We start from the raw sequence: 15207 nt of genomic DNA, 5'->3' as shown, positions 1-15207 counted from the left end.
ATCTTCAATTGGGACGGAGTTTTTAAAACCCTCGTTTTCAATGCCCAAAATGTGCTTGTGGATCATAGGCTGAACCGTAGAAAAAGTTCTCCTTTTTGCCAAATACCCTGCTACGAGTAGACATGTCCTTGGTGACGGGGTAGTTGGCTAAGGCGACCCCATTCAGCCTGTTAGTTGCTACTCTAAGCAGTTGTGAAAAAGGTTTTTCCATATCACTCTAAATAAATGATGAATCAAAAATCGCACGTAATTTTGATCCCCCCCACCCCACCCCCCGTCGATCCGAGACGTTACTTTCCTTCAGGTTAACTAGGAGAAATCACCTATTGACTAAAACTCCTGTTTGGAAAGCCCCTCCCAAACCCATATGATAGACTGGCCATTCCTTTTGTTAAAAGCAAAGGCTGTTGCAAAAGAGAAAGTCATAGACAAGTTAAATAGAAATGGCAAAGATAAAAAATTGCCATTGTTTTTTCCCTTTGTGTTTTTCAATGAAAACCAGTTAAAGTCAATGACAGTATATACTATTATATTTTCATTTATTTACTAATTTATGTCTCTTTATATTTATTTATTCATTCATTTATTTTAATTTTGGCACTCATGTAATTCCATTATTCAAAAGCATTTTGTCAAACTTAACAATCGTACAGTATTTCGCCCTTGCATGCCACTTTTTTTTTTAAACCTTTATGAAATACTGTTGTTTATATTTTTAATGTCAACTTTAATTCTTCCTTTCCTTGTCCCCTTTTTTTCAAGTTCAAGTTTTTTTCTTGAATTTATTTTTCAAATATGAAATAAAGGAAAAGACACTAGATCGTACTGTATATGTCGCCTGTCAGCTGTGATCATTGGTAAACTTTAGCTTGTAGATTTATTGCCAAAACCAACAGAGCCTCATTGTGCAAAGCAGGAACACCCTGCAAACAAAGTAGGTAACATTGACTCCAGCTGGCAACCTGCTGCCGTCATTCTGCTTGCTTTCCCACCTTGTTCATTTTCTGGCCTTGATTTAAGACTGTGGAGACATACACCTTTTTATCCCCATCATGGAGTAATTCATTGTGAAAGGTGAGTCTTTAAACGGTAAGCCATGCTGCTTCAGAACTTTAAATCGGTGTCTACTCATTTCATGATTTTGCCATTTTGATTTTTCTTTTTCATTATTTTCTCACTCCAATGGAGAGTGGGTTTAATCACTAAACGCCATGTGAGTATAGGGTAAGGCTCTGGTGGTCACTTACCTGTCCACCTGTAGGTTGCAATGGAATCCTTGACAGTGGGATGTCCAGGGCATATCGTTGATAAGGTAGGGGATGGAGCGATCCTGCTGAAGGAGGTTAATTCAAGCAACACTAACCCTCAGGAGAATGATCTATTCCACGAGGATGCCCAGGTAAGATCAGATTGCTCTAATTTCATTATCTTATTAAAAATGTATAGGAATTCCAATGACGCTGATGTGCATTATTGCCGTTTCACAATTAGTTCTACCAATTATCAAGCAATAACCAAGATTCTGAATTCGTACACCTTCATCACAAGGGACAGGGTTTCACATATGAATCAACATTTGTTTACATTTGTCTTTTTAAAGACATTACCCTTTGTGCAAATACAAGTCAGTTTTATGTGGCAATAACCATTGTTGCTATTTAATTACTCATGTGTATGCTTTCCACCCGCTTGGGGGCTAAATGAAACATTTATATGTTTGGGACTTATTTCAAATTAACTCACTAGAAGTTAAATAATTAATAACTACACACAGTGAGGAGCAGAAGTATTCAATATTGTTACCTGTGCACTCCACAGTCAGTCATAATCCAACTGCTAAAATGGGCAAGACCAGAGAGCTTTCAAAAGACACCAGAGAAAAAATGTTGAGCTCCACAAAGCTGGAAAAGGCTATGGGACAATTGGAAAGCAACTTGGTGAGAATAAATCAACAGTTGCAGCAACTGTTAGAAAATGGAAAAGGCTAAACATGACTGTTAATCTACCTCAGACTGGGGCTCCATGTAAAATCTCTCCTCGTGGGGCATTACTCATGATGAGAAAAGTGAGGGCTCAGCCTAGAACTACACGGCAGGAGCTGGTCAATGACCTGAAGAGAGCCGGATGCACAGTTTCAAAGGCTACTGTCAGTAGAACATTACAGTGCAATGGTTTAAAATCATGCATTGCTCAGAAGGTCCCCCTGTTGAAGCCAGTTCATGTGAAGGCCCGTCTGAAGTTTGCCAGGGACCATCTGAATGATGGGAGGGGTCATGGGAGAAAATCATGTGGTCAGATGAGACCAAAGTAGAACTTTTGGTGCAAACTTTACTTGCCGTGTGTGGAGGAAAAAGAAGGATGAGTAAAATCCCAAGAACACCATTCCCACTGTGAAGTATGGGGTGGAAACCTCATGTTTTGGGGCTGCTCTGGGGGACAGGACGACTGTATTGTATAAATCAGAGGATGAATAGTGAAATGTATCATCAGTTATTGAGCCACAACCTCCTTCCCTCAGTCAATGACTTGAAGATGAGCTGTGGCTGGATCTTTCAATATGACAATGCTCCGAAGCACAACCAAGGAGTGGCAGACCTCAATCCAATAGAAAATCTTTGACTTGAGCTGAAACTTCGTGTTTCTCAATGACAGCCCTGAAACCTGACAGATCTAAAGAAGATCTGTGTGGAGAAATGGACCAAAATCCCTTTTTCCATATGTGAAAACCTGGTAAAGAACTACAGAAAGTGTTAGACGTCTCTAATTGCAAACAAAGGCTTCTGCACTAAATATTAGCACTGACTTTCTTAGGGCTACAAATACTTATGAACCCCAGTAAATTACGAATAAATTATTGAAAAATCATACAATGTGAGTTCCGGTGTTCTGCCAAAATCTCCTACATCGGCGAAACGTGAGTCGAATTTGACACCCAAAGTACTACCGTGCGCTCTCAACTTGTTTTGTTTAGATGCATACAGGCAGAACGTACTAAAAAATGCCTTAAGAAAATACTTAAATGTAGCTATATAAATCAGGATGGTTAAAATACACTATGTGACTAATGTGGTCAACTGCTTCAAAGCTAACACAAAAAAACACAATGGTTAAAAGTATTAGAGGGTAATACATGCGAAAGGTATTTTTGAGGCAATGAAAAGGTACTAAAAAACTAAATGAAAACGGAAATAGTGAGTTCTCGCCTCTTCTAACCGATGTGCGCATGCGTGCGTGCAAATGCTTGCGCAAGCGTGCTGAGCATTGTGTAGGACGTTTCCCCGCGTAGTAAGGAATTGCCGAACACCGGATTTTTATTTTAGATTATGTCTCCATAAATGGAAAAGCGTCTATGATTGAAATTTCAGACCTATACCTATTTTCTAAGTGGGTGAACTTGCAAAATCACAAGGGGTGCAAATACTTCTGCTCCTCACTATACATTATTTAAAAAGAAAATGGTCTTGTGCTGTACAAGATTTTACAGTATGAACTGTTGTGCTTCTATGGCCAGGGGTCTCAGCAGTCCAGTCAGCCGTGGTGGAGAATCAAACTTTTTGTGTGGGAGCCGGTGCTCTTTGGTACCTGGGATGGAGTCTTCACCACGTGCATGATTAACATCTTTGGTGTGGTTTTGTTCCTGCGTACTGGCTTTTTAGTGGTGAGTACGTACTGCTAATTTGCACAGTGGAAACTCACATTTTGTATGTCCCTCAAGTTAAATGCCTTATGAAATAGAGTTCATGAGTTTGAATTGTAGTGAAAATGCACTGAAATCTGTAACCATATGCAATTGGGAGACAGCATTCATGATGCCGTGTTGATGAATCTTCCAGGGCAACACAGGTGTGCTGGTCGGTATGCTCCTTGTCTCTATGGTGGTACTGTTTGCATTGGTCACAGTGATGTCTGGGATTGGCGTGTGTGAATTCTGTGGGGTGGGAAGTGGAGGCGTGTACTCCATGATCTCCACAGTCCTTGGAGGCAGGTTGGGAGGCAGCGTGGGCCTTCTGTATGTGTTTGGACAGGTAAGTACTGAATCGAAATAATGTCAGACCTTTTTTGTGTCACATTTAAGTAAATCTGACCACATTGTTTTCTGTCACAGTGTGTCGCCGGTGCCATGTACATAACAGGCTTTTCTGAGTCTGTAGCACAGCTACTGGCTCTTAAGAGCCAATGGGCGGTGCGAGGCATGTCCGCTGGAGTGCTGTTTGCCCTGCTTGGAATCAACCTGGCAGGTGTCAAGTGGATTGTGAGACTCCAGCTGCTGTTACTGGCGGTGTTGGCTGTCTCCACGCTTGACTTTGTCATCGGTACTTTTACACATCTTGACCCAGGTAGGGCAACATTCATGGATGTATGATTGACAGGACATACCCTAGGATTATTGTTGGTAAACTTTGTTTTTGCAGTTTTTTTTTCTTTTGTACTCAGCCATCGATTGCTTTACAGTACTTTTCACAGTGTTTTGCCACAGCAGCATGTTAGTTTAAAGAGGTACTACTTACGGCAGGGGTCGGTAACCTATGGCTCACGAGCCAGATATGGCTCTTTTGACGGCTGCATCTGGCTAGCAGACAAATCTTTAATTATTAAAAAAAAAAAAAAAAAAAAAAGTTTCGTTATCCTCCTTTGCGCATTGCCCAAAATGGCGACGGACAGCGGCAACTAGAAAGCTGGTTCGCAGTAATTTTGTTGGGAAAGAGGCAAACATATATATTGTTGAGTCTATCTACTTATCTATCAATTACATTGGCAATGCAGATGAGGCAAAGACAGTGTTCAAGTGGGGTTGCTGTATTTTGCTGTCGAAAATAGCAGCCGATGTGCGCTTGTGCATGAAGTAAACATCCTTCGTTTGTAGCTGCATTTTCAACGTTTGTCAACTAATTTTAGAAACCTTTTTGAGAAGATGGCAAAAAGAAAAAAAAGACGAGGAGTTTCGTACTTTTCAGCAGGAATGGACAGGGGAATTTGCCTTTGTGAGAGAGCAGGTTCTACGGTGTGTCTAATATGCAAAGATAAAATTGCATCTATGAAAAGGTCAAATATAAAGTGGCACATCGACACCCGCTATACTACGTTTGAATCAATATATCCTGCGGGGTACAACAGGAAGAAAGCACGTCAAGAGCTACTATCAAGAGTGCAAGCTAGTCAGCTTCAACTCCGTGTTTGGACCCAACAAAGTGACTGGAATTCGGCTAGCTTTGCTGGCGCTTTAGCAATTGTGACAAACAGAAAGCCATTCACGGATGGGGAGTATGCCAAAGCATTCATTTTTGATGTTGCCAATTACTTTTTGACGACTTTTTGGATAAAGAAAAGACAATTAAACGAATAAAAGACATGCCTCTGTTGGCAAGAACTGTTCACAATCGTACCATCATGATGTCAAATCAAATTGAGGCAACGCAAGTGAAGGACATAAATGCGGCTCCGTTTCCTTCTCTCGCTTTGGATGAGTCAACAGACGTAAGCAATTTATCCCAGTTCAGCGTGATTGCAAGATGTTGACCATGAAAGGGACAACAAGAGGGGAGGATTTTTTCAAGTCCTTCACTGAGTTCGCAAAAGTAAAAAAAAAAAAAAAATCTACTAATGGATAAACTTGTTTCAGTGTGCACTGATGGTGCTCCGTGCATGGTGGGGGAAAAAAAGGATTCGTGGCGCTTCCTGAACATGAAAAGTGACGCATCTTAAGTTTCTCAACACCTGCATGAAGCTTAACCCCACCAAGTATCAACCAGACTACTAAGCCATCAGCAAAACCATACAGCACCAGAAGTCGCATTAATGATATAAAATACTCATCATTGATTAGCAGCAGCCTAACAATGTTATTAAAAATAATTCAGAGACTGTGGTGTTCATGCAAGGGTGTAGGTTTGGTCTCCACATTGGTAGGGATTATATAACAGCATTACCTGCATGTACACTTTTTGCTGGGGACGGGACGTTAATAAGACCATACAGATTGGGTTAACGGGGGTCAGGGCAACATTTCTCATGAATATGGACCTAATTATTTAAAGGCTAAATGATGATGATGACCTTTCATATGTATTAGTTCAAGTGATACATTGTTTGATTCTACCTTTGTTTTCAAAAACTACTAAAGAAACATTTTGAAAACTTAAAATGTCTGGATTTTTAATTTTTTTTAAATTTTTTTTAGCAAATTTAAAAATTGCTATACTTGAACAGAATTTAAATTATATTAACATACACATTAATCTCTTAACTATCCAGGAATGCAAAAAAATAAACAATTGTCTAAAGACCACTCAACATTGTCTAAATAGATCAATTAAATATAACTGAAAAATGATCTTAGCGTATAACAAAAATAAATAAAAATGGAGCCTTCCTTCAGGTAAAACACAACTGCTTTTCTCCACAAACAACCAAACTCGTCAAAAAAAAAAAAAAAATTAAAGCTCCTTTGGGCTGCTTTAAGACCATATAAATAAAATAAAAATGAAAATTGGGGAGAAGGGTTAAACCTCGGTTCACTACATTTCTCACAATTAACGTTAACAGTAAAAAACATACTGAAGGACACTTCTCTCTAAGCAGCTTCCTACTCGAGTTTTGCAGGTCAGCAAACTTTTACAGTTTAATGTTATTCTAACTCTGATGCAGGTCGGACTTACAGTAGCAAAATTATTGGTTTGTTCCCCACGTCAACAACATTGATGTCTTTTTACATTACTTACAGTGGTTGCTGCTGCTGGCTGAAATAAAATTCTTATATCCCTCGTATTCGAAGGGAGCGGAGAAGGCGACATGTTGTCGACATGTTGTATCTCTGTCTGGGCTGTGAGTGCGTGCGTGTGGGGGTGGGGGTGGGGGGCTCATGTAATCAGCCAATCAAACGTGTGTTTGAGGTAAAAAATTGACTGGCACATTCAGCAAGTGAAAAGGGGTAAATGTCAGCCTGAACATAATGAAAGTAATTCACTTAATAATGGTAGGGTCAATTCTATCCATACAACATCTGGAAAGAATCTAAATTATCTATATAACTGAAATCATGATATAATGCCAATAAGGTTGCTTAAAAGTTGGTAGGGACAATTTGAGCATCCTGAAAAGTTGGTAGTGTCCCTACCGTCCCCATACAAATCTACGCCCTTGTGTTCATGGCTTTCTCAGCCACAAAGGTTCCAGATCCCTGACTGATAGTCGTCTCAAAAACCTCTGTTGAGCATGGATAATATGTGTAGACCAGTAGGTGTCGCTGTACTATCACTTAGTGAAGCAAGGGTGTAGGTTTGGTCTCAATATTGGTAGGGAAGATATAACAGCATAAACTGCACGTACACTTTTATGCTGGGGATGGGACATAAATAAAACCAAACGGAATATATTGAACGGGTGTCAGGGCTACATTTCTCACAAATATGAACCTAATTAACGAATAGAATAGAATAGAATAGAATAGAATAGAATAGAATAGAATAGAATAGAATAGAATAGAACTTTATTGTCATTGTGGGCAAAACGGCTAAATGATCAATGTGAAATAAATCTGTATTGACTTATAATAACTTTCGTGTGTATTGGTTCAGGTGATACAACATTCAATACAAACTTTTGATTTCAAAAACTACGAAAGAAAAATTATCTATCCAAGAATGCGTCCACTTCTGGAAGACACTGGAGCACCCCTAGACTCAAACTAAAGTATTGTAATATAAAAGTAATTTTGGGGGGAAAAATCTGATATATCCAAGGACCGATCAACATCTGAGGCATACTAGACTACCTGACTCGAAACAAAGGACTCTCATGAAATTCTGATGTGTGATTTTATTTCACAGATTTTTTTTTCATGTCAGTTAATGTTCATATTCAGGTCAGTGCCCCCCTAAAGTGAACCCATTCTTGGATTGGTCCCTGTTTTATTTTTTTTGTTTTTTTATTTAAGGGACTCTGAAGGCACCGCGTCGCATTACCATAATGCACATAACGCAAACAATGATCCAAATGAGGGACGGCTAGCTTGACTTTGTTGTTCCTTGTGGAGGCTGGCCTGACCGCAGAAGTTTTGTAGGTTAGCAAGTCCACACAGTTTAATGTTATGCTAAGTCTGATGTAGGTCGGACTTTCAGCTGCAAAATTAGTGACGTTTCCACCACCTCAACAAAATTGTAGGGCTGTCAAACGATTAAAATTTTTAATTGAGTTAATTACAGCTTAAAAATTAATTAATCATAATTAATCGCAATTCAAACCATCTATAAAATATACCATCTTTTTCTGTAAATTATTGTTGGAATGGAAAGATAAGACACAAGACGGATATATACATTCAACTAGGGATGTCCCGATCCAGGTTTTTGCACTTCCGATCCGATACCGATATTGTTTTGCACTTCTGATCCGATACCGATACTGGCCGATACCGATACCGGCCTATCTGAGCACGTATTAAAGTTTAAAGTTATTTAGCCTCCACACTTAGTTGTCAGACTCATGTTGAAAAGGGTTTTAGTACTCTTGATAACAACTAGCCAGCTGAATTAGGTGAGTTTGAATAACACACAATGGTTGGTAACAAGAAACTGACCTGTTTATTCAGTGACAAACACAAAACATTCTAAATAACAAACAGAAATGGCATAGTCAGTCAGTAAAATGTGCAAATAATATTGTAAACTGTCAGTGGAAAATCCCACAAACTTCCCAAGCTATTAGATGCTTTTAATGTTTCGTGCATTAGTTACAAAAATTGTATAAAAAGCCTCTCAGGTTTAAATAAACGACTATTTCAGTATCAAGTTAACATTTTAAAACAGTAAATAAAATACTCAAGTCCCCATTCTGTATCAGCAGCTTTAAACTACATTCAATTAATTTAATTTTGCGAATCAACTGTTAAGGTTGTTAAAATTGCTCCCGTTATTCCATAATTTCCCTTCTGTCTACTTTTGACATATGAAAGTTTTAAAACTGTTTTGAAGATAGATTCAAGTCAAGATTTTGCCGATTTAGGAGTATTATAGATAAAAAGTTAATTAGGTTCGCTTGGAAGGTTCACTACAACAGCCTACAAGGGAAGTCTCCTGCTTTAAGATGGCGGCTGTTTACTAACGCACGTAGTTTTCAATGCATGTGTTGCCAACGGCGTCGAGTCTGTCATTTTGCATCTAGTTCTATATACATATGATATCTATTAGACAAGCATGATGTTTATGCTGCATTCCAGAGCAGTGGGATGGTACCAGTTCTGACCTCAAAGCGTTCCAAGCAAATGTAAACAACAATGATGGCTGATCGCGACGAGGTGTTTTTTTTATTTTGGCCATCCAAAGACATTTTGACCTCCAGCGAACCTGCCTTCCTATAAGCGATCAAATAGTAGAGGAAAAACGACGGCTTCGTTATAGCCCCCACTGTGAACTGCCTTTGCCTTTCATGTTTTGTTTTTTTTTTCTCAAAAAAAAAAAAAAAACACAAAAAAACCACACAAAAAAACAAAAACTCACACAATGTGAAGTTTAAAGGGTTTTTGGGACAATTGGCCCTAGCCCAATTCTTTACCCTCCACTTAACAAGACACAAGGGTATTGCGATAACTTGATAGTAACCTTTGCTATGTGTGGAAGTCATTTAAAGTTGTGAATCAACCGTTAAAGTTGTTAAAATTGCTCCCGCTATTGCATTAGTTCCCTTCTGTCTACTTTCAACATGTGTAAGTTTTAAAACTGTTTCATCATTTAAAGATAGATTTAAGTCAAGATTTTGCCCATTTAGGAACATTTTAGATTAAAAAAAAAAAAAAAGTAGGTTCGCTAGGAAGGATCTCTACAACAGAGCCTTCCTGAGAGGTCTACTGCTTTAAGATGGCGGCCCGTTTACTAACGCATGTAGTCCTTAAAACATGTTGCCAATGCAGCCGTGTCTATCATTTGCATCTAGTTCTATAATATGTGATATCTACCGTATCATGTGGGCGTAGTTTGTAGGTATAGACCCTACTCACCTACGTCACAAAATGACGTGTCGCTGTATCCGGCCGCATATTGTCCGTATTTTTTAGACTTATTCTCATTGTTTTCAATTAGTCGTGCAAGTTATAGAGCAATTCCTGGAAGCCCCGGTGTTATCTGACGCTGTAAACTCATTGGATGCATTGCATAAAAGGCGTTATGTGGAAAAGCTTCAGTTTATCCATTCGCCAGATCCAAATTTGATGCCTAAATCGATGTTTTTCGACCCGCTCTCTTCGCCGTCTTTGCCTGACATCTGCTAGCTACCCTGATATTTACAACTATCTTGTCCACACAAAATCAGCCTATTCTCACGAAAGTTTGAAAAACTTTAAGAGCTTGGAGGTTTATAAATACTTCGTTGCTGGTTGGGTGAAACAGGTCCTCGTCCACGAAAATTCGGCAGGAATCTATCGTGTGCTCGGGAAGGTGAGTTACGAAATTTTCAATTCAAAATCTTTTGTTCTTGCTAACATCCACTGTCAAGTCTAATGTATTTCATGTCATTTGTCAATGGAGCTAGGGCTTTTAATGTTTATATGGTTTAGCGATAGCACTCTCACTACATACATACGTATATAATATGTAATAAATATGAAGTGCGATAGCACTACTCCAGATTGTCCCTAGTTGAATTTATTTTTTGGCTTTTGACCTCAATAGTGAAATTGTAAATCAATTGTATGACAACTGTCTGATTATCCCCTTATAATTATATTTTTTCAGGTAGTTCATTCACAACGTCTGAGTGTATATTGTCGGCGATTAGCCTAGCAATGATCTTAATTGTGGTTGTCAGCCCAAAACCCTCTAAATATATATTAAATGCATCTTACCAGATATAAAATGACTACTACATAATCTGTGGTAGTCGTTTGGGGCCCAGTTTTCTCGTCGAATTGCAGCAGTCCATCTCGGTCTCCTCTCCGGGTCTCTCGGAATACGGTAAAACTTCAAGTCTCTCCGGCTAGCTTCTCTGTTTTTGCAACCGACCGCCACACACGACTTCACCATTTTGATTATTAATGTTAACGAGCAGAAAGCCACGCTATAATAGGAGGAATTTACGAAGCACTAATGCATTAACATGACGAGTATACGGACAACATGGCGCGGGGGCGTGGCTGTGACGTCACGTGAGTAGGGTCTATTATCGGAGCCACTTAGCATCACGTTTGCAACGGCGTCTTCCCCACTCCTGCTCTGCTCTCTCGTCTCCGTGAGTCCGTCTCTCTGACTTTTTTTATTCAACCAACTTAGTAACGCACAGTAATGCACGCCTTTCCCGCCTCAGTAACGGTTACGGCGTTGCCAAGATGAGAAAAGTAATTAATTAGATTACTCACTACTGAAAAAAATTTCGCCGTTAGTAACGCCGTTATATTGTAACGCAGTTATTAACAACACTGGTGGGACATAACGCAGCCGTCGTTTTTCCTCTACTATTTGATTGCTTATAGGAAGGCAGGTTCGCTGGAGGTCAAAATGTCTTTGGATGGCCAAAATAAAAAACACCTCGTCGCGATCAGCCATCTTTGTTGTTTACATTGGCTTGGAACGCTTTGAGGTTGGAACTGGTACCATCCGAGTGGGATACATCCGACTTCCCACTTCTCTGGAATGCAGCATAAAAGTGTTGGATGGTGCGTCTTTACTCACGAGAGATAATGGCTCGTCATCCAGAATGAATTCTTCGGCAATGACTCTTGTTATTCCCTGGGCTTTGGGACTGTCGAGTGCCAGTTTGTCACGCATAGCAAAAGTTTCTGCCAGTGTTAGTTGTGTAGGACTTTTCTTTTTGTCTTCGGTTTTCTTAACATACTCTTTATATTGTTTGTGGTGGTATGTCGCTAAATGCTTGATTAGGTTGGTTGGATCCGATACCGATGCGCATTTTTTTGCCCGTATTGGCGTCCGATCCAAATATCGGATCGGGACATCTCTACATTCAACATACTGTACATAAGTACCGTATTTGTTTATTATAACAATAAATCAACAAGATGGCATTAACATTATTAACATTCTCTTAAAGCGATCCATGGATAGAAAGACTTGTAGTTCTTAAAAGATAAATGTTAGTACAAGTTATAGAAATTTTATATTAAAACCCCTCTTAATGTTTTCGTTTTATTAAAATTTGTAAAATTTTCAATCAAAAAATAAACTAGTAGCTCGCCAGTGTTGATGTCAATAATTACACCATGCTCACTCATGGTGTAACACATAAAATCAGTTGGACCCAAGCGCCAGCAGAGGGCGCCAAACACCAAAAAACAAGTAACAAGCGAACATTACACTGCTGTCATTTTAATCTGTTTGAGCGGGGCATGTGCGTTAATTGCGTCAAATATTTTAATGTGATTAAGTTAAAAAATTACCGCCCTTTAACGCGATAATTTTGACAGCCCTACAACATTGACCTACTTTATGTAACTGAAGTCATTATATATATGATGCAAATAAGGTTGCTTAAAAGTTGGTTGGGACAATGTGAGCATCCTGAAAAGTTGGTAGTGTTATGTCCCTACGGTCCCTATGCAAACCTACGCCCTTGTAGTAAAGCCATTGTTTATTCATTATTTACTGAGACTTATTTTATCCTACAGTGCTGTATAAACCGTATCTATTTTAAGGTAGAAACAATTTAAACTTTTTATTTAGTCATTTCTCATTGCAGTTTGGCATATATACATGATTCTATTTTTTTTTTTTAGCTGTTTTAAGGAATTACAAATACACGTTCAATATCCATGTCTTTTCAAGTAGGCATTTCAAAATTAATTTGCATCTGTATCTAAACTGTGATGTGTATATTTATACATAAAAAAAGAAATCAAATCAAACATCCAACTACTCTATATGGCGAATCTGAACTCGTTTTGTGCAGATCAACAGATTATGTAGCCTAATACGGAACTACTACCTAAAATAATCACACGTCCAGGTTTTTCCAGTTATGGGCTGTGTGTTGTGGTGACCTCATAGTTGGCAGGTTGCCAGTAAGTCCCTTAGCTGGCTGGAACAACCCAGATTAAACTGCACTCACTGAACACTCAACTACAGTACATCCTGAAGGAGAAGCTTTTATTGTCACCGTCTGTAACCGTAGCTTATTTCCGATTTCTGATGTTGTTCAAACTACAGTTAAAAGTTCATTTACTTGTTTATATCAACTGTGGTTAAGCGTTATCCATCTTTTTTGAAAGTATCAAAGCTTTGTCATGCTCCATAAGAGGAGAATTTCTCAATTGTAATTCATTCTGACTCTTTGAGTGCGACACTACTGCCAAGTTATTGTCTACGAAACCGCAACCACATCAAGTTTGACCAAAACATTCCCATTGTGATGCAAGCAAAGCCATTCCGTGTAGTTGAAGACTTTTCCCTGAAGAAAGCTATAATGTGGTCCTATGGTCACGGCCTTTGGGTGTTAACCAGACTCACCCACATATTTGCAAAATGACAAAGAAATAAAACTGGAGTTCAGATGAGAGGCCACTTTCTACCCTTGCAACCCAAACATCTCTGCGCTCCTCACTAATATGCAGCTGCCAGTCATCTCAGTGGGACCTGCCCTACCACTGTAACCTCACAGCCTGATGATTTGGGTGACAAAGAGGTCAAGCAGAGGGAGAGGCCTCGGACACATGCAATCTGCATTCCATTGAGTATCGGAGGAATGCAGAACAAAAAGAGGAGTCGCATTATTTTCTTTTACACCCTTCTTCACAATATGTGCAAATAGTCTTGTTCATGTCTTAATCACATGTACCGGTAATAATTTGGCAGACTGCAGTGCAAAAGAGCTTTACATAACACTTTCATAGCATTAAGGATGGACCCTCTATACAAGTTTTATTTATCTGAACAAAGGAAACCAGGTGCTTGTCTAAATTCAAACTTCGCGCCCTCAGTCCATTGCAGATTTTTTTTCAATAAATGAATAAATGCAGTATTTAATGACGCTGTCCTGATCCAATTACGTACGTAGTATCTCACTCTCGCTGCTGCCGCTTTTCTTGGTCAGGCAGTGCACTGGAGTTGCTTATTAAAAGTTAACGATGATTGATAGACGTTAATGTTTGATCTTGCCAGAGACTCTTGGAAGCCTAAGCTTCAAAGCAACGCATGCGCCAATCATCGTTTAACTTGTAAAACTGTTGCTGTGGCAACTCATTGTGTGTAAGTTAGAAGCTTGTGCGGATTTGAGTGGACATACTCAATGAAACATTTAATAAAACAAGCATTTTTTAACTTAATTCTTGTTTAACCCCTTCAGACCTATAGTAAGCGTGCTACTAAAGCAGGGGTCCCCAACCTTTTTTTCACCACGGACCGATGTTATTTGGGTCTTTTGAGTCTTTTTTTTCCACCGACCGGTGTTCTGACAAATTTTACAACCCATCAAAAATTGCAACGATGCGGTTCTGCGCGTGCGCATAACATCAAACATAGCCGCAAAATGCGCAAATGCAGCGATTCCAAAGTAAACCCGACAAACTTTCTTGAAAGAAAGGAATATTAACTTACGTTTGATCATGGAAGGACTTGTAGAAAAGTTCTCCTCAGATCAGAGGTTGCGCTAGACATTTTCGTTGTCTGTCATTTTGACTGACAGGGTCATAAAAATCCGGTCATAATCTATTTTTACCCGTCACTTAAATTTTTAAAATGATAATGATGACATATTCAATAGTATTTAGTTTTCATTCATTTTTAATTAATATTGTAACGCTTGCTTGGCGGCGAAAAATTAGACACGGAAGTCGTGGTATGTTTCTCCCTCCTTTTACTTTGCTTACCGCCAACAACACCAACAAAACAACAACTCCACCCCCAAAGAAAAAGACGCAACTATATAGACCCCAATCACCAACGTCACACAATGATCTTAATTGTGGTTGTCAGCCCAAAATCTTCTAAATATATATTAAATGCATCTTACCAGATATAAAATGACTACTACATAGTCTGTGGTAGGGATGGGAATCGAAATCCGATTCCAATTCGGAACCGGTTCCGAGTGTTTCGAGGCCTCGACATCACAATGAAAAAGCCTTAACGATCCCTTTAACGATTCCTAAAGATGCGTATTGCGTCGTGACGTGTGTTGTTGTCCAGACGCATCAAACTAGCATGGCGCCAAGAACCACTCGCTCCAAAGTTTGACTACACTTCACCCGGAAAGAGTGTGAAAATGAAAGGT

General features: G+C 39.2%; 1 protein-coding gene across 1 annotated transcript in view; it reads left to right on the top strand.

Annotated features, from left to right (window-relative positions):
* The first annotated feature begins 919 nt into the window (after positions 1-919).
* Positions 920-15207, top strand: part of LOC130927231 (solute carrier family 12 member 8-like) — a 42217-nt gene continuing 27929 nt past the window's right edge. The window contains exons 1-5 of the mRNA XM_057852912.1: positions 920-1074; positions 1262-1399; positions 3512-3658; positions 3834-4025; positions 4106-4337. Coding sequence (XP_057708895.1) covers positions 1268-1399; positions 3512-3658; positions 3834-4025; positions 4106-4337 — 703 coding nt within the window. The 5' untranslated portion in view covers positions 920-1074; positions 1262-1267. The remainder of the gene's footprint in view (positions 1075-1261; positions 1400-3511; positions 3659-3833; positions 4026-4105; positions 4338-15207) is intronic.

The sequence above is a fragment of the Corythoichthys intestinalis genome, chromosome 12 (genome assembly GCF_030265065.1).
Source record: "Corythoichthys intestinalis isolate RoL2023-P3 chromosome 12, ASM3026506v1, whole genome shotgun sequence".
NCBI classification, from domain to species: Eukaryota; Metazoa; Chordata; class Actinopteri; order Syngnathiformes; family Syngnathidae; genus Corythoichthys; species Corythoichthys intestinalis.
This window is presented reverse-complemented; position numbering and strand designations above follow the sequence as displayed.